This window comes from Falco biarmicus, chromosome 3 (genome assembly GCF_023638135.1).
Source record: "Falco biarmicus isolate bFalBia1 chromosome 3, bFalBia1.pri, whole genome shotgun sequence".
NCBI classification, from domain to species: domain Eukaryota; kingdom Metazoa; phylum Chordata; class Aves; order Falconiformes; family Falconidae; genus Falco; species Falco biarmicus.
Genome location: NC_079290.1, coordinates 104877293 through 104896840, shown reverse-complemented (window position 1 = coordinate 104896840; position 19548 = coordinate 104877293). Strand labels below are relative to the sequence as shown.

Sequence of the window (19548 nt, the reverse complement as noted above, 5' to 3'; positions counted from 1 at the left end):
CTCCCACTTGGCTCCAGGACCAGCAGGAGGAGAGGAGATTCCTGCTGTGTTGCCCCTACCCTGACACACCACCTTTGCCTGCCATGGTCTGCCTGAGCCCATGGCATCACGTGCATTCCTGCTGAGTGCAGAAATCCTCAGCTTTCAGGATTATATAACCTGACGAGCTAATTAAAAATGAGGAGGTTTATTTTGGACCCGGGCAGGGTGACAAGACAAAAATATAACCCATAGCAGGCCCACGTCCCCTTTGAAGAGTCGCCAAGGCTATTTTTTAACTAGATACATCTTGAAGAATTGGAGAGTAAAAAAAATACCACAGATATATTTAGAATTTAATCAGTGGCAGGACTTCTTAACTTCTTAGAGAGGAGACTGATGGAAATATTCCAGGAGGGTGGGAGGAAGGGGGGAAACAAACAAACAAACAAAAAACCTACCCCCAAAAAAAACCAAGCCAAAGGCAAATATAGCCCTGGCAACTACCTTACATGGTAGGGATGCTGCTCAAGGGTGTGAAAGGGGACTTTTTGTTGTTTTGAAATTAAATCTTTGTCACCTTCCCACCCTCTTGAAATCCCCAAGGCCAAATAACATGTCCTGAGGGATGGGCTCTCCTCTGCCTGTGTCAAGTACCCGCAGGTACCCCAACTCCCAAGGCTGCTGAAGCCGTCAGCTTCCCCCTGCCACATGTGCCCAGCGTGGCAGGCGGTGGAGGGCAATGGCAAGCTGCAGCAAAGCCCTAGCCTGCGAGCAATCCCACCCTTACCCTGGAGGTAGCATCTAGCAGAGAGCCCCGGCACAACGGCTGGTGGTACTGCTGACTGCTTACCGCCCTGTCACTGAGAGCAGGTCTGCCCTCAGTTTCCCAGACTGGAATCATGCAGCTTTTACAAATACTTCAAAAGCTCGTTGGAGCAGCGGGGAAGCTGCACGTTCCAATCCCCTGCCTGTGTCCGATTCGTATTTTTAAGGCAGGTCTTTTACCATTTTTTTGTCATCCTCTTGGCACCCTCAGTGCCCCTCTCCTCAAATGCATCACCATGTCAAGCCAGAGAGTCCAAACTGCTCAACTCTGCTGCTCTTACCAGCTCACGCTCTGACAGAGGTGAGCTGCACCCCAGAAAGCGAGGAAGAAGGAAACAGGGTTTTCTGTGCAGGGTGGGAAGGGGGACCAAAGACCCTGGTTGGCACGGCTGTGCCACCCTGGATGGAGCACAGGGCCATGGGAGGGAAAGGGAACTGTCTCCTTGGGGTGCTGTGCAGGCTGCCCTCAGTCAGCTCCCCTCGGCTGGGTCCAGGGCTGGGGAGAGACAGTTCCCTTGAAAGCTAACTGGTACGTTCAGTCTGACCAAACATGGAACTTGCAAAACGTAGCATTTGGGGGGTGGGGGGGTAGGGGAAGCCACATTCACTTAGGCACCACAGACGTGAACTGCAGTTTGCAGCCTTATTCTCAGTTTCAGCACCCCAGGGACAGAGCTAGGAAGCAGCCCAGCGCTGGAAGCAGCAGCCCAGTGGAACAGGGGAGAGCATGGCCAGGTATGGAGAAGGGCTCCCTGGCCTGACCAGATGAAAGACAGCCTCTCTCCTCCTGCCAACTCCAGGCAGCTGGTTCTCCACTCTCACACAGCTCCTCCACCCCAGCATAGAGCAGTAGACTTCTTGTTCTGCATCTGCTCACAAGGAGAAGCCTTCTTATCTAGCTGTTCTGGTGCAGGCTATTGCAATGCAATTTAAAGTGAAAAAACCCCTTTTGTCGCACCCACAGGAGATTAGCAGGCAGCTAAATAGAGTCACAGTAAACTGTCCAGATAAATGACGGTACTTTGGGAATAGGAGGAATTTCCAGACCTTATTATCCTAAGGTCTCAGGCAGGTCCTTCCTCAGCTGGATAGGAAAAGGAAAGGATGGGATTGCACAAAAAGCCCTTGTGCATCAACAGCACAGACATCTTCCAGCTAACATGAAAGGTGACGCAGAGGCATGAGGATCGCCTGGACTGTAGGATGAAACCGAGAACTCATCCTGCCTCAGCATGGCAGTGGAGACTGCTGCCCAAGACACTGGAAACCTGCACAGCAACCCCATGTCTGTGCATGAGAGGGACCACGTGGAGGTGCACATGGAGACTGCCTGCATTTGGCATGTGCCTTTCCCTGCCTTTGGTGCCTTTTCTCCCAGGTCAGCAAGCAGTCCCATGCCTGTGCTGGCATTTTCCTTGGGGAGATCAAGAGATACCAGCCACAGCAAGCACAGGCTGGGAACCTCCCCCACCAGCTTTGTGCACAGGAAACCTCGAGTAGATACTTGCTCAGAGACAGGCTCTTCACCTGATAATGTAATCAGGACCGCTGCAGTGAACACCAGCCCAGCTAGAAAACTCAGCTCACCCTCTCCTCCCCCAGTGCTTCTTTCCACACCAAGAAGCTGCAACAAGGAAGATAAACTTGATCACCCCTGCTGTGAGAGGCTTCCCCAGCCCTTAACCCTGGCAAAGTGGGCTGTAGGGAATGCTGCTGTGATTCACCCTGGGCATGCACATGCTCCTGCCAGCAGCCACAGCACGGGAGCCAGCAGCCACGGCTGGACTGGGTGACCTCCTCCTCAAGGCACTTAAGGAGCCCGCTCACTGCTCCTGGTGATGGGGACAGAACAGAGCTCATCTGTCTCCCAGACAGGGGTCCATGGAGGTCTCACAGCCTCTTCTGGGCAGAACGAGGGGCCAGACAGACAGAGCAGAGCAGAAAGGCTGGGGCTGCAGTATGGAGAGACTGAGACCATCCCATCATTAACAATCACAAGGGCATTTCAAAGAAAATGCAGCAGAGGATGATCTGTTTCTCTTGTCCACATGAAAAGTTCTGTGTCAAGTCCCAGACAATCTCCAACGCAGAGCCAAAGGGGGCTGCAAGGTACAGCCCCCTGCTCCTCCCAAGGCCCCAGAGCCTGATACTCAGTCACACACTCCCAGGCCACCTGACAGATGCTTTTATGCTGCTGGATCATGGCAACATCCTTTCCGCATGTGACCTGCCTGGGAAACCTGTGACAATGAAAGTTCAGGAGGAGATGCTGCAGTGTTCGTCTCTTCCAGGTATGTCCCTCATCCACTGCAAGCAGGCAGGGGTCTTTGGAGAGCATTATTGATACCAGCAGCATGATGAACTATTTGCAGAAAAAACCGCGTATACAGGAAGCACACAGTTCCTGATTTCCAGCTTGGTTTAATGCAAAGAATTTCCTTCTTCCCTTCAGACTCATGCAGGAAGCCTGCAAACAGACCAGCCCCGTAATCTGATTAGGCTCCATCCTACGCACATTTCCTGGAACATGCAATTGGACTGCAGAAGCCACTTTCCATCCCTCCCCACCACTCACATCAGAAGGTAGCAAGTGCAGCCCTGCCCAAACCACTGCTTTGGGTCAAGGCAGTGAAAAAGCAACAGAATAAACCCATTCCTACTGCAGAAAAAGGATTAATCTCTGCTTAAAGAACTGCAGCCTTAGGAGTTCTCCTCCCCTCCACTCAGCCCAGAGGGTGTGGGCCCATTTCTAGCTTGGAAATAGGTGTTAGCTTTGTTCATCCCTCAGGGCAGGATAGAAACCCAAGTATCAGCATTGGGGAAGTAAGTTTTTAATGAGCCATTTGGGAATCAAAGGGCATCTACACTGCAAGGGAGGGAGGGTGAACACCACAGAGACACTATGGAGACAGGTGATGAGATGGCAGGTACTAAATCGGTCAGCCAGCTGGGAACAGAAGAACTCTCAGCTCCAGGTTCCTCACTTGCAGAACCCTCCCTAAGTGGGACCAGGGTGCTGGTTTGCTCAGGGAGTGACGAGGGTGATCAGCACTAGGGATAAAGGAGCCCGTTGGCTAGGCCAGTCCTTTTCAAATTGAGCAACAAGACAAAGCCCCCATTACAGGATACAAACGTTCCCTCCAGCTGCCTTAGATGGCATCAGGGAGAGATCCAGCACGTAGTGAAAGGCCAGTTGCTGGGAAAAGCTGCATGAGAGCAGGGTTTGCCTTGCTGAGCAGAGGGAAAGACCAATGCTTGCCCTTTTGCACACCAAGAAGTGTCTCCAGTCAGGCTCTGGGACTGACACCAGCCAGGTTTTCTGTGGCCATGCTCATGGCACTGAGCTCCGTCCCGCTTTCTGAGGAGCAGCAGCTCTGGCCACAGAGCCACAGGCACGCTTCTGCTGGGTCCCCACCATGTGCCTTGGCCAGCTGAGCCATCCTTGGGGGAGAAGGCTCTCGTTGCAGGGGCAGCTCAGGCACTGTGGGCACTGGGAGCAGCTTCCCCCATGCCTATGGGCTGGCTTGCAGTGGTCACGCAGCTCCATGCCGAGCGAGACCTGCACCTGGACACCTGGGCGAGTCCAGCTGGCTACGGCTGCTCCGCTGGCAGAGCTCCGCTGGACCACAAAGCTCCGATTCATTCATTCAGGTGCCTCTGAGGCTCCCGAGAAGAATCGTCTCCTAGAAACCCAATTAATTTAAAGCCTGCTGGAAGCAGCAGCGAGCAGCTCCAGTACCACCCAGCCACAAAGGAAACTCGCCCTTGATCCAGCTTTGGCAGTACCAGCTGGAAGACTGGCTTCCTCTTCGGTGCGCTTTGCCTTTCCCTGCCGCTGCAGACAGCGAGGAATTCTCCTTGGCAGCCCGCAAAAGAAATACATACAGATGCATCCGAGAAATGCGTTCCAGGGCCCAGAGCGCTTCATTTGTCTTGGGACCATAACAACAGCAGCTCACTCTGCCTTGGGGAAAACCAGAGGATACTGGAAAAATCACTCAGATCCAAAACCCTCTCCCAGGCAAGGCTAGTTTTCTCTTTGAGCTAGGGCATTAACCGTTCTTATTCCCTCACTGGAAAAGGGGAGAGAACAGTGTATTTATGCATTTCATGACCTCCAGTAAGGAACTCACCCTATCTGGAAATAAACAGGAGGCTGGGTGCTTGGAGTTGAAGTGTAATTTAAGTTGCTGCCAATGTTCTCATCCTCATTTACCACAGCAAAGCCTCGTGCAAAAGCACGTCTGCTCCTTGCACTGCATTTCTCATCTCTCACCTCCCCACCTGTCCAGGCAGAGTACGTACGGGCAGTCTCAGCACACATTTGCAAGAACCCTGCACAAAAGCCTTTAAGCTTTGATTTTCCTGTACTAATAGTGCCTGTGTCCAAAGACATCTTCATACAGTCTGGCCAGAGAGAGAAAACCAGGGAAAATCTGAGCCGAGATTCGCGTGCAGCCACAGCAAAGAAGGGAAGCAAAAGGCATCAGCTGCCTTGCTGGGAAGGTCTTGTGAAGCCTGCTTATCTGAGCGAGCCACCGCAAAGGAAGCCAGGGCATGAATTCAAGCTGCTGCTGTGACCTGTCTCCAGCCACCCAGGCTGACTGACCCTTTTTGTGCTGGAGCTGAGCACAAGCTGGCTCCAGAGCCAAGTGATGAGGTACTGCCTGAAGAGGTGGAAATGAACAGCTCACAAAAATCTGCCAGAGGACATTTCTGAGCTTACAACTCTGGGCCGGCACTTCAGAGACGCAGCAGCCCTGGGCTTGAGCATGCTGCTGCCAGCGAGATCCGCAATCATCCTGGTTCTAGCCACCATTACCCTAAGCTCTGCCCATGATGTGTTTGTTGATGAATATCCACGATGCCAAAACACTGACCTGGTTTTGCTTCCTGAACCAGAAATTACCACCTCCCCACCACTACCCAGGTTGCCAAAGTAAGCAGCTATTGCAAATACTCAAGGTTAATATTTACATTTGGATTCAGTGCAGGAAGCATGTGTTTTCTCACTGGTAAAGGGAGCAAGAAAGCTGGGGCCACACAAAAAAGTCCGCTGGTCAGGGGACTGGCATTGTATTTCCTGTCCCTGCAGCAAATGCTCAAGGTTGGACAGCAAGCAAGGTTTCAGGATACAGCTGGATGCATTTGGTGCCTCAGATGCACAGCAGTGTGGCCTGCACAAGGACGGTAAACCATCCTGGAGAAAGCACATGCAGGACTTTGGCCAGTCCCAACTGACCAGCCACGCTGCAGCAGCCCTGCTTCCACTCGTCATTACAAGTGATCTGAGACTTCCAAGGGAACCACCCACAACACACCATAAAATCAGCACAGATAAAGTAATTCAGCTTAGCAGTAAACTAGGTTTTTAAAAGGTTCATCAGAATGCAGGAAAAAAGTTGTCAAACAAGCGTATGCAGCTCTGGATATGAGATACCACTCAGCAACTCTTTGTCAAGCCTACTACAGCAATGGAAGCATTTCACCCAGCGCGCCGCTCCCCCCAGCACTGCGATCCAGCTTGTCCACTGCCCTGAGAACTGGAGACTTGGTCCCTTCAGTCTCAGCGTTCCCCTCCCGGGGCAGCCTCACCCTGCCACCCCTCCTCAGAGTCTCCAGGACAGGAGCTGTGCAAACCAGCCGGGCTCCGGGCGCTGCGCGGCAGCATCCCTCCAGCCGGCTGTGAGCACGGGCAGGGAGACCCGGGCCGAAGGGGTTTTACACACCCACAGCAGCTGGCTAATGCACACAGGCACGTTGTGGCCCTGGAGGAGACAGCACTGTCACCGCTACCATGGCCTCGGAGCCAAGAAGGAAGGCTCCTCTCATACATGCACAGGCAAGGAGAGTAACTGCTATCGGAAGGGCATCACAGAAGTTGGGCTACCCACTTTCTGAACCAATAAAAGAGTAACTATGTTTTCTCATGGTTCTCACATTTTCACACTGCTACAGAGCCGAAACGCACGTTGGAAATATCCAGGCACTGCTCCCCCGGAGAAGGAGCCAGGAACGAATTTTCTTTGTGTTTCTCACCCCCACCCTAGTAGCCACGTCAAGGACATCACTAAACTTAGGGTACCTGCTTCCTGAGATGAGAAAATTGACTAATCACTTTTTTACTCATATGGAACCCAAAGCCACATTCCGAATGTCCAGCCATTGCTCCCATGGAGGAGCAGCCAGGAAGGAATTATCTTTGTGGTTCTCACCCTGCCCTGGTAACCATGTGAGGGACATGACAAAAGTTCTGATACCAGCTTTCTGGGGTGAGAAAATTAAATGCTCACTTTTGCACTCATACAGACTCAAATGCTCCATGGAACCATCCAGCCACAACTCCACCAGAGAAGGTGCCAGGAAGGATTTCTCTCGGTGGTTCTCAATTTGCCCTGGTAGCCATGTGAAGGACATCACAAAAGTTGGGCTACCTGCTTTCTGAACCAATAAAAGGCTCCACACCAGGACCTGCTTCACCAGCAGTAGCAGCACTTGAAGCACCAGAACCACAGTACAAAGAGCGATGAGGAGAAGAGCCTCCATAACCTATCGCACACAGGCACCAATTCTGTGACCGTAGCACTCAGTCCTGCAGAACCAGGGCAACCTTTGGAGAGACAATCAGGCTCTGGAAGCTGGCATTTACTCATTTCCTCCAGACTTTCCCTTCCTCCCAGCCATCGCATCCCAGGAAACATGGCTGTAAAGAAGCCTGCCCTGCAGACCAGGGCAATGCACAAGCCAGCTGCCACCTACCAAGTGCTCCAGACACAGTGCAACTCCTTTCTAGAAAAAGAAACGAGGCATTTGGGATCTGCAAGCCGCAGATCAGCAATGGGGAAGTGAGGTTTATCCACCAAGATCTCTACATGACAGCAAAAGGCCGCTCATCGCACCCGAGCGGACGTACGCACCAAAGCAGGGGAGGGGCAGCAGTAACCCAGACTCCCAGGCTCTCGCTGTTGCAGAAGAGCCAGGATTTCTCTGTTCGAGCTGGGGGTGGTCCGCCCCTGACCTCCAAACCCTTCCTGCAGCTGAGAGGTCACATGCCAGTAAAGCGGGGAGAGGGAAAGAAACAGTCAATTCTTTCAACAAGTGTTTTTAGGAAATGAGGCAGTAAGGCCATAGCAGCAGCCTGGAGCTCAGTATTTGCAACAGCTTTGTGGTTTAGCCTGATGGCAACAAACTTGTTTTATTTCTGCATCAGGGCTTGATTCTCCCTCATGTCACACATGTGCACAGACCCCACACTGACACATGGCCGCTGCTTTCCAGGCTGTCCCCTCGGAAGACCATAAGCAGTGTGACCAGCATCTGCCAGTCCTTGACACCTCTCCCCTTGGCACGGTCACTAGGAAAGCTTACCAAGCAAGTCAGACACCCAGACAGAGGTTTATTTTGCCTTTTGCATGCCTTCCTTGAAAAGAATACGCACACAGGTAGCAGGTCAGGTAGGCTCCAAACCCGAGTCCCAGTCCACAATCACACTTGTATCCAAACCAGCTCCCAGGACTTGCGGCTGGTGTCAGCCCCACAGCAGCCCGCTGACGCAAGGCAAACATGTAGCCACAGAAGTGGCCCTTGACGAGAGGAACCAGCACCTCAGTTGGGATAGAGCTACTGAGAAATTGCTTCCTCGCAGATCCCCCTGCTTCGCAGCACCCTCTTTCAGCACAACAGGCCAACTGTACACTGGCTTTCAGCAGCTCCACACCACCAGCCTTTGTAAGTCTGCCCGTAACCCCATTAATGCCAAAGCGCCTTTAATTCCAAGGGTTCCCATGCGAGCCTGAACGACCTGCAAGAAAGGCTGCAGGTACAATGCCAACAGCATGCAAAGGACCTACTATTTTAGCACTTCAGTTGGGCCTTGCAGTGACCGTCCCTTGTGAGGGACCGCTTGAGCCTCTCAACACTCCACCAGCACAGGTCCTGATCTCAACAGATCCACCTGGTCAGAACCAGGCTGTGCTTTGAGCCAGCGGGAGAACAGCATCAGCCAGGGTTCAAGCCAACAAGAAAGATGCCATACAAAACTGGCAGGCGCCCTACACATTGCTAGCCAAGAGAACAAGGCTGGGACTGAGCCAAGCATGGGGGAAAAGGATCTGAACAGCGTTACAGAACCAGGAGCAGCAAAACCAGCACTCCAGTGCACAGGCACGGGGCAAGAGATGCAGGTAGCAATCAACCCCCAGCACAAAAGCCAGCCCACACGGCTCTGACCCCTTCACAGCAGCAGGACTGCTAGCGAGCCAGGTTTCTCAGGACTCCTGCAAGGGCTGAACTGGCAGCAGCATTACAACCATTTTGCTGTCTCTAGCAGTCTGCTGCCCTAGGTAACTGCCCAACAGGGTGGAGCCAGCAAGGTATAGGCAGTGTAGACAAATATTGACTTCCCTGTGAGCACAGAGAGCACTACCAGAGCAGAGAATGAAATCCAGGGGCCCACAGTCCCAGCCCTCTGCTTTTTACTCCATCACCCATCAGCAAGCATGTTTCGTAACTTAATGTGGCACCGCCCAGATGAGCACTGCCTCTTCCTAAATGCTCCTGTACGCTTTGAACCAGACATTCACAAAAGACGTCTCAGCACTTGTACGGGACAGACAGCCGCTGCTGGACTGCAAAAAGCGACCCAATAAACCATAAAACAACCAAGCCCCTGAATCCTGGTGTTGCAGGAACGTGTGTGAGGAGAACAGGGAGTTATTAGGTGTCCAAGAGATGGCTGCGGAAACCCCACTCATGACCTGCCCGTGTTCGGTCCCGTACCAAAACCAAACAAGCACTGCCTGTCCTGTAACCGATCCCATTTCTCAGCTTGAAGTGACTGGTCAGCTGTACGGCTGCTCCCCAGCCACCACCCTCCTCCGGGTTTTTCGAAACACGCTTGCCTTCTAAGAGCAACAACCGCTTTTTCAGGTCACCTGAAGGCTGCCTCCGTGAAAGGCCAGACAAGAATCAAGAACCTCCAAACCAAGTATTAAGAACCCCCCAGCACTGCAGCATGGGGAGCTGGGCACAGCCGGTGCCCTGAGCTGGCTGGCAAACAGGCACAGAAACGGACCATCCACCGGGACGGCTGGTGCCCACTTTTGAAGCTGTGGCAGAGAAGGAACAGGGTGACACCCGTAAGTCAGACAGGCTCCTGCCACCACCGAGACATAGAGACTGAAGCTCTGAAACAGCTTCTTTGGGAGAAGCTGGGGGAGGCACCCACACCGCACCAGATGCACCAGAGTATCTTTTTCTCAGCTCACAGCCCACAAGGAGATTTCAAACAAGTTGTAAAGCTTGGCCCCGTTTTGACATTCCCTCTTCAGCATCTCTAGCACGGATTTCAGAGCCAGCCAACACATGATGCCTTAAGGTAGCAGGCTTCTCCCGCAGGCACGCAGCGCAATTCTGCACAGGCGGCAGGGGCAGCCCGAAGAGCCGGCGGGCCTGGGGCAGGGCTCCGGGGCAGAGGCTCCGGGGCAGGGATCTCACAGCTACCGCGCCGCGGCCCGCGCCCGCCCGCAGCCCGGCACCCCGCCGCCCGCCCGCCCGCAGCCGGGTCCCGCCGCCGCGGGGGCAGGTCCGAGCCGGCGGCGGGGCCCGGCGCTCAGCCCTTACCTGCGGGAGGTCATGGCTCCGCCGAGCTCCGCGCAGCGGCCCCGGCCCCGCACCGACTGCCCGCGCCGCCGCGCCCGGCGGGGCGCCTGGGCCACGGGCCGGCGGGGAAACCCCTCCCTGTGACGCGGCGGAATCCCCGCCCTCCGCCCCGCCCCCGGGCCCCGGGCCCCGCCTCCTGCCCCGTCCCCGCTCCGGGGCCAGCGCCCCCCGCCCGGCCGCGGCGGCACCGGGGAAGAGGGAGCCCCGGGCCGCCGGGTCGGTGACACAAGGCGGGCGGGCACCGCGCCGGGCCCCGGGCAGGCACCGCGCCGCCTGCGCTCCCCCCGGAGCTGCCCCCGCGCTGGGCCAGCGCCCCGCTGCCCCCCGGCTGGCGAGGATGCTCTCCGTGCCTGGCGCATCCCCGCTCCCACGGGCCCCCAGTCCCGACAGCGCGTGCGATGTCACGCCGGCAGCATCTTCGGGCGGCGCTCGGTACCCAAACGCTGTTGAAGGGCTAGAATTTGGTGGCGAGCTCCCGAAGACCTGGGAGCCGTGCCGCCAAGGGAAGGAAGCCAGCGGCCGGACACGGCATGGCTCTGGCGAGGCTCGGCCACGTTTGCTGTTACCCCTGAACACCCCCGGCTCAGGGGCCGTCTGGAGTCAGGAGGGCACAACGTTCCCGGAGCGGGTTCCCTGCTCTCATCCCAACACCCATGGCGAGACAGGGATGGCGGCACCCAAATCCTCCACTGGGGTGGGATGGGGTCAGGAGTGCTATAGGCACACTATATGCTCAATACAAATAGAGCACATTTTGCCATCTGAAGTGTAAATTCAGAGGCCTTTAACAAACTCCTGTCAAATACATGTTGCTTTGCATAAAAGACAGAAATTAACCCCCCAAAAATGCCCTGAATCTGGCACCTTTCATGAATGCTGGGTGAGAAAACAAAGCCAGCTGTCCAAGAGAGAGAAAAAGCCGCGATACAGCTAGTGAGCCCCCCCGCAGTCTACCCATAGTGGCAAAAATAGCAGGTTTATAACTATAATAAGACTCAGCGAATTCCATGTCTATTCGGGGAATACCCAGAGAGCTGGCAGACGGAGCCAGCTCATTTCTCAGCAAGGAGGACTGGCGGGTTGCATAGCTTTCCTGCATGCCATCGGATTGCTCACGGGGCAACAAGGACCACAGAGGCCAAATAGCAACCCTGATAACAACGACCCCTGTCCTCTCCTTCCTCGTTTCCCCTGCCTTCGAGGCTCCCAGTTACTGGGACCTTCTGTGATAGCACTGAGACTTCATTGTGAGACACCAAACTGTGACTTCTGTGTGTCCCATCTCATACAGCCGGGGGAACAAGACCCTTTCTCAGGGCAACCAATGCACATGGTCAGGAAGGGACTCCTGTTCAGCTTCTTGGTTAAAAACAGACCAAAAGGAAACCCCTGGAACAGATCTCCCCGCTTCTGGTTCCTAGACTATGCAACCGGGATGCAGATAACTGGTGAAAATGGCCCTATCCTGCAAGATCATGGCTTTCCTGTCTTCAGTCCCTTGGAATGCTTTGATCTCATGGAAATACCCAGCAGAGAAATCCAGACTCTGGCCTAGGAGCTCTCTGCAGCTGGAACATCGCATTTTGTTGGTGTTGGGCTGGTGCCAGTCCCTCAGGGGACCCGTTGCAACAGAAACACACCATGACCATGGCGGAGGTGCTAGATGTCTGTGTGACCCCATTTGCTCTCTAACCTGCTCAGTCTCAGCTGGTGGCTGGGCGGGAGAGCCTTTAGTGCTGGCTGGGGGTTACCCTGCTGCACTTCCCCCAACAAGGACAGATCTTTCTGGCTGCCAGGTGGTTGCTGGAGGCACCTGCTCCATGGTGTGCCAGGGCTGGGGCAGCAGCCAGGCTCCTGTGTGCCCGCTATAGCTGGGCCGGAGAGCAGGAGAAAGTGGGTTTCAGCACCCTGCTCAGGAGCTCTAGAGCCTGATATTCCTGCCCCAGCCCTGAGGCATTTCCTGGTGCAGGCAGAGGAGAGCATATTTTTAGCTCTAATCTATATGTTCTGGGAATATCTACAGGGGTGGGAGGGTGACTGGCAACGTCACGTGCTAATAGCCAGGACAATACTAGCAGCATGGCTAAGAGCAAAAAAAAGTGAGAACACTCCTGGGGAGGCATAATGTTTGTCTTGCAATTATAGAGCGTGTGCCTGGGCTGGAGAATTCCCAGGGGACAGGGCAGAAGGCCCTCTGTGAGAACAGGGCTGATATGCCACCAAAATGTGGGGATTGCTGGAGAGGGGAAGCAGTCACACGGGACAGGAGATAGAAGAGAAAGCTCATGAGGAACCTGTGTCCAGGCTCCTCTCTGGGTTAAGACACCAGACTTCAGGGAGTGTCTCTGATGTCAGGTTCTGGGAACAGCGCTCCCAGGTGCCTTTAATGTCTGCAGCGGGGGCAGCTATAAAGATCCCATTTCAGCTGCATCAGTCATCCAGAGGAGCGCCCAGTACTACTCAAAGTCACTTATTTTCTCCTGAACCATTCATTGATATAGGCACCAATTCACACACTTGCTCTTTCATCTGCAGGCTGGTAAGGGATAGCTGGGTACCAGGATGCAGCCACATCACATAGCTTTCCAACACCTGGTGCTGCAAATGCAGAAGCGACTTGGATTCCAGCCTGACAGAAGGGGGTTCCTCAGGTGTACTTTGACCAGATGTTGCAAACTAGAGCTAGTCCCATTCCCCCAGGTCCCTGTGGGGCCAGACCCTCATGTTACATCCACCTGGGAGGCTGCAGCTCAGGCAGCCTAGCACCACTGGTTTTGCTTCCGTCCAGTCCCCCCATCAGCTGCCCCACCACCCTGCCGAAGCCTCAGCTCAGTGGTTCAAGAATGGAGAAAGCTGCTCTCAGCCCCAGACTGAAGCTCCTTGGCACAGAGAGGCTCACAACTGGCAGTCAGGGTGAGCTGCTCTCAGAGGCTGGGGGTGCCAAAGCAAGCTGAGGATGGGCAAGACTGTCCAACCCCAACTGCTCTCTCCTCCTGGAGGATATTGCCTGCTTGCCTTTGCTCCCAGCAAGTGCAGTTGGGCTTGATGCATGCACGGTGTGTTCCTGAGGGTACTGCGCAGGCTGCTCTCTGAGCACAGGCTGCCAGGAAGCGTGGCCAGGCCATTCCCCTGAGTCCTGTCTGCTGCGTGCCCAAGTGTGCCCCCAGCGTGGCTCCTGTCCTTCTTCCTCTTTCCTCTCACAATGGGTTTTTCTAGCCTGTAGTAAAACCACCCCATCCAGCTGCCAGAGCTCAGCATTTCCTTCTGCCCAAGACGATAGCTTTTTCTCCTACTGCTTTGCAGCAAGCTGGCAAAATGCCTGTGAAAGAGGTACTGACTTCACAAGTCTGCGCCTGTTGTGGCATAATAAGGTCATTGTCAAGAAGATGCTGCACCAGGAGGCTGATCTTGAGCAAAGCATGGCCCCAGTTGCAAGCTCTGCAACCCCCGTGGCTGTTCAAACACTGGCCTCATTGTTTCGCATTGTGAGTCTTCAGCATCTCATTGTCCATTGAAACGCCAGTTCCTACTGAGCTGATGCAGACACCAATAAGTGTGCATCATTGCTGGATATGAAGATGCCTCCATTTGCTAAATTAGCCGTCTCCCAGGCAGCAGGAAACCCACAGACTTTTTTTTACTTCATGCCACTTGGATGAACATGAGCTCCTGAGTAAACAAAATTCTCCATCTCCTACCTCCTTTTCTTGCAGAAAGATGAAGCTGCAGAGATCTCGGGTTCTGGCCAGGTGGAAAGGCACCACTAAGAAGACCTGTTCAGGAACTTAGATGCTGGTACACCTGAAACCACCATCCTGCTTGCATGCTTGCAACTGACTTTCCATAGCTCCTGGCTTTGAGGGTAAAGCCCATGGAAACCGTTGCCATCAGTGAGAAGCGGGCCACAGAAACATCACTTCAGTCTTGTTGACACATGTTGCAGCATAATCAAACTATTAGACCGCAACAAGGCTTTACCGGTGGTCAGGTTCTACTGTCTGTGCTGTTTCTCCTTCCTCCAGAGGTGAGGCCAGGCCAGGCCAGGCCACCCCCCCCTCCTCAAGGCTATTTAACCACTTAGCGGGAATGAGCTACAGCTGCATATCATCCATGTTAATCAACTCACTGCCACTGAGGCAAGGCCACAGCTGCATGTTATCAATGCTAACCAACCCACTACCTTCATTCCTCTACAGACATGGTGTGATGCCAACAGGATACAAAGCCTCTTCTGAAAACACTCCCTAAGGAGAGGCAATAAAAGCATGCACAGCAAAGAACAAGCCGGTGGATGCTGGAAAAAGTGAAACCAGGGTGCAATCAGAGGGCCACAAAGGAGGGGAAGTGAAGACACACAGGAGTCTTTCTCCTCCAAACACTGGGTGGCTAGAGCTCAGGTTGGCGCTCACGAAGAGGCTGCATTTAGGAGGTTCAGCAGGTACCTGCATGAGCCACGGTGGTTCCAAGGGAAACAGAAAGGGAGATGCAGATTTGACTTCACACAGTATCTGCCCAGGAGACGGATATACATCAGTGAGCAAACATGAGGCACACAGTACAAAAAGAATAAAAAAGCAACAGGCCCCTTAAAAACATATTTAATAGTTTTCAAACTTTATTTCATGGTGATTGACGAAAGACACAAGTTAGTAATGGTTATATCATGCTGCTCCTCTACTGTGCATTGCCCTTCAGAATTCATACAGCAGTTCACAATGGTCATTAATTTACCCTATAAATGAAGCCACATGGACATCTTTTTTTTTAAAAAAAAGCAAAAAAAAAAAACCAAACCAAACAAAAAACACCAGAGAAAAAAACAGAAACCTCAATGTTTTGTTTTTTTTTTTTCCTTGTACATACATGTTATAAATGCTATTAAAAATAAAGCCAAAGTTAAGTGCACAGCCCCTAGGGAGCACCGCTGAAACTGACCTTGGTTCAAGATGCTTGACGAGGACGCAAGGTCCCGTTTTAAGGCATTTCCAAGCCCCAGCAAAAGCAGACAGAGTTTTTGTTTTTGTTTTTGTTTAGTTGTTTTTTTCTTTTTCCTTTTTGCAGTGACCCAGGCTTCATTTCAGTGGCATTCTAGAAAATTAGCAGCTTCCTCTGCGCATGCCCCTCCCCCTCTGGAGTTGGCACATCCAGCCCTCAGTCTCAGCCAACGCGGTTGCATTGCCCAGCTAGAACTTGCGTTCTCAAAACACAGATCGAGGGTCTCACACTTCCCTCCCATCCCACCCCATCCTGCGGTCCTAGTTAGCCCCTGTCCATCTACAACTCATGATCAAAATACAGCAGTCCATCCCTTTCACAACACAGTCACGTTACCCCCCACCAGCAACCACGATTTATATACAGTAGCCACTTAAAATGTGGTATTGCCACACACAGAGCTACACACACACACACACACACACACACACACACACAGAGCGGAGTCTCCATCCCACAGAGGCACAGGCCCCTGTGAAATATTTAACCACTGGATTTTTAGAGGAATGTCAATAGATTAGGCATATTATTATTTTTAATTAAAAAAAAAAAAAAAGAAGAAAGAAAAAAGAAACCCAAGTGGTTTTATACTGTGTTCTTCCCCTTCGTTAAACCATCTGTGTTCAGAGCTCACCCTGAGAAAAGTAATTTGACTCTTCGTGGTTCAAATTAGTGCCAAGAAACAACATTTCTAAAGGGTGCGCTGCTTTGTAAAGGTACACTATGAGGTGTGCTAGAAATTTAAGGTAAAACTGCAAAATGATGGCACCCTAGATGTTAATTAACACTTGATACCTGGCAGGATCCTTCAGATGAATTCTGTATGCTCCATAAAGCTGGTTTTACAGAGAGCACTGCCAGCTGCCATCCCAGGGTGGGAAAGGGACACGGCTGTGTCCCAGTGGTGGAAAGGGACATAGATGCTACGCAGCATCAGTAAATTCTTCCCACGGAGAAGGAACCTGAATGGAGTAGGTAATTTCTTTCACAGCTGCAATCCGTTTGCTCTTCTCCTGTTTACAGGAGATTCAGTGTTTGCATGCAAATGTGTGCTGGTTAACAGACACTCGCAAACACACATACATTCATTCAGAGACACACATACTGGCTTTGTAACTGGCACCACAGTATTTGCTTTCAGGAGGAAGAAAACACTTTAAAATCCTCCTGCCAGTCACTACTGCCTCAACAGCTGACTCATGCCCCATTCCCATTTCCATTGAAGCTATTGCTGCTGGGCTGGCAGTATCCAGAGGAGCTTTGATCATGGTGTGGAAGACCCTGCATTGCAAAAAACTTGAAGTCAAAGGTAAAACTCCCATTGTTCTTCACGGGAGATGCTCTACCGGCTCTACAGAGATTCACGTGCTGGCCAGCTGCAAGCATCCTCATGGCAGACAAAGGGCACGTCATGCCCGGAGGCTGGGAAATGGACATGGGTCACGGAAGGACACACCCAACAGATCTTTTTTAAAGTGAAAAGGGACCCAGTCCCCCTGCCCTCGCAGCCCATTTGACAGCGCTGGAAGAGGGAGAGCACTTCCAGCTCCTGAAGACGTGCTGCAAGTTCTCGCTGGTGCACGGGAAGGCAATGCTCGGTACACAGAAGCTCTTGGGAAGAGCAGCCAGGGCAAGCAGGTGGTTAGGACATGTCTGGATAAACACAAAGCGTGGAAATGAGGTTTCACAGCTGCTTCTGCACATGTCCAAGAGGAGGAGGAGGAGGAGAGCCAACAGAGAAATCAACATTTCCCCCACAGCACCTCTCAGTCCAGCAAACAGTCATAAGACAACCAAAGAGCAATGCTTTTCTGCCTGCTCAGAGCAGACCTTGGTCTCTCTTCCAGTGCACGGCATCCCTGATTTTAACAGAGCATAAAGGAGAAAAGCACTTGAGATCCTTACACACATAAATTATAGTGAGAGGAAGGGGCGAGAGGAGGGAGATGGGGTGAACACGGGGCCAGGAGAAGGCTTGGCAGAGCCAGGCCCCAAAGCAGGGTGGCAATTCCCACTTCTCTGATGGCCGCTTCCCCACTCAGCCAGCATGGCAGAGGGGACTTCCGAGGCCAGGCCTGAGATGGGAAGGCAGCAAATCCACGAAGGCCACATGTCTCGCCAGCACCAGCATCCTTTCCCCCGCGGGTGTGAACAACAACCCAAAAACACAAGTAAGGAGGGGGAAAAATAACCTGAAAAGAAGCTTCAAGTATGAATAAGATTTACAATGCAGGTGCAACGGGGATGTTCTTCTGTCACTTCTTGGAGACTTGGTTCAAGGTTTGTTCTTTGTTGCTGCTGTTTGATTAGAGTCTGACTGACCTGGATAGACTGCAACCGAACAAATAACCCAAAAGAAAAGGTGTTTCCTCCCCTCCCTTTCCCCCCTCCCCCCAAAATATAAAAAGCAATAAGTTTACAAAAATAGAAAATAATTACAGCAATAGGCAGGAGGGAGGGAAGGAGAAGGAAGGGTCTCTGGGGGTCTATTTGGCTGAGCAGTGTAATATTGTGGGGTTGTTTAAAGCGTCCTCCACCAGATGCAGTTCTTGGCGGTCGACAATCACGTCCCTTATGCAGCCAATAAAGCCAGTGCTGTAGGCCTTGGGCAGCTTGTGAGCCACGCTCAGCTTCTCCATTCCCCCTGCAAGAGACAGCGCAGAAGGTCAGGGGGGAGGACAGGGGACATGGCTGTGCCAGCAGCCTGCCCCAGGCAGCGTCGTGCATGCAGGTGCTGCCGGGAATACCTTTACCACAGCAGCGGAAAAACCTCTTTACTGGCTAGTACTTATTTCCACTCGAGTCAGGGAAATGCCACTTCCAACCAATACATACAGGTTTCCCATTAAAACAGTAACTTGAATTCTAAAATACCAGCTGAACTTAAAATACTTCATTTCCTTGGAGGTTGGTCCCAAATTCAAACTGCATTTTGTTTCAGTTACTGAAATGTCAGCTATGGCTCATTCCAGGCCCTGAAATTACAAAGGGCTGATTGCAAACACAACCTTTGGAAAAGCCAGTGGGAAAGCCAAGCAATTTTCTCATGGAAAAATTTTGCTTTCCACGTAACTTCTAGGTTGATTTCTAGGCACCTGGGACACTGCCTTCTCAGAGGTAAGGCTACGTTTTTGAATATGAACTCCTCTGAAGTCAGCTTAGACCTGAAACTACAGGCTTCGACTGGGAAGATAAGAACAGATGCTTCTGAAAAGTGTAAATACAATCTAATTTACTGTTTCTTCATTACAGGTGATCGAAATCCCCAAATGAACATTTCTGCCATGGATTTCTGTGGTCCTTGCGGCCCCTTGCAATCAGGAACACTAGGACTGCCACGGCACCTGCCTGAGGAGAAGCCCAGTCCTAAACTTACAGATGGAGAGCTGAGCCATGCAAGTTCCTCAAGGGATGAGCAAAGCCCAGGACCTGCAGCATCCCCGATCACTGGGCATCCTTCCTTCATCCCTTTGGGCTCCAAAACGGACTTTACCATCCACTTAGCTCAGATTCGTACTGGTTGTAGTTAAAGCACAATTATCCTGCGCTTGTGGGTGGATTTCTTGCCTATTTAAGCTGTTACGGGACAAATCTAACCTCTGTCTGTGCTGGCAGATCCGCCACAGGCAGTACGAGATCGATGCAATGGGCCAAACTCTGTTTGCAGGATCAAAATACTTATGTCAACACAAATGGAACTGACTGCTGCAGACAGGGGCACGCTCTGGCATGCCTGCTTATTCTGTTACGCAAATAAGCAACATTCAAAGCCTGGGTATTTCCGTATTTCCAGACAGAAGTACCCTTCTCCCCATTCAGCCATTTCACCCTTGGGAACCCAAGTTACCCAAGCAAGTAGCATTTGGGAGGCTCGTGAGCTGACAGAGGCTTCCACATGTGTGGGAACTGGGCAGGCGGGAGCACTCCCAGGCTGAAGAGGGAGAGGGTGCTCCCCTCAGGGGACACGGTGACATGGAAAGGGCTGGCATTTGGTAAATCCAACCCTTTGTCCCTCATCTGCCGCTAGCATCCTGCCCTAGCAGGCAGAGAACAAGTAAGGGACTTTTAACGTCAAACCTGTTAAAG

The 19548-nt window shown here is 52.5% G+C and overlaps 2 protein-coding genes across 4 annotated transcripts in view; both read right to left on the bottom strand.

Annotated features, from left to right (window-relative positions):
- LOC130146314 (tyrosine-protein phosphatase non-receptor type 11-like) overlaps positions 1 to 10561 on the bottom strand; it is a 57995-nt gene extending 47434 nt beyond the window's left edge. The window contains exon 1 of the mRNA XM_056332347.1: positions 10429 to 10561. Coding sequence (XP_056188322.1) covers positions 10429 to 10442 — 14 coding nt within the window. The 5' untranslated portion in view covers positions 10443 to 10561. The remainder of the gene's footprint in view (positions 1 to 10428) is intronic.
- A 4488-nt stretch (positions 10562 to 15049) lies between these two features.
- Positions 15050 to 19548, bottom strand: part of AGRN (agrin) — a 129085-nt gene continuing 124586 nt past the window's right edge. For all 3 annotated transcript variants that reach the window (XM_056332233.1, XM_056332235.1, XM_056332236.1), the window contains one exon: positions 15050 to 18106. In XM_056332233.1, the coding sequence (XP_056188208.1) occupies positions 17949 to 18106 (158 nt within the window). In that variant the 3' untranslated portion in view covers positions 15050 to 17948. The remainder of the gene's footprint in view (positions 18107 to 19548) is intronic.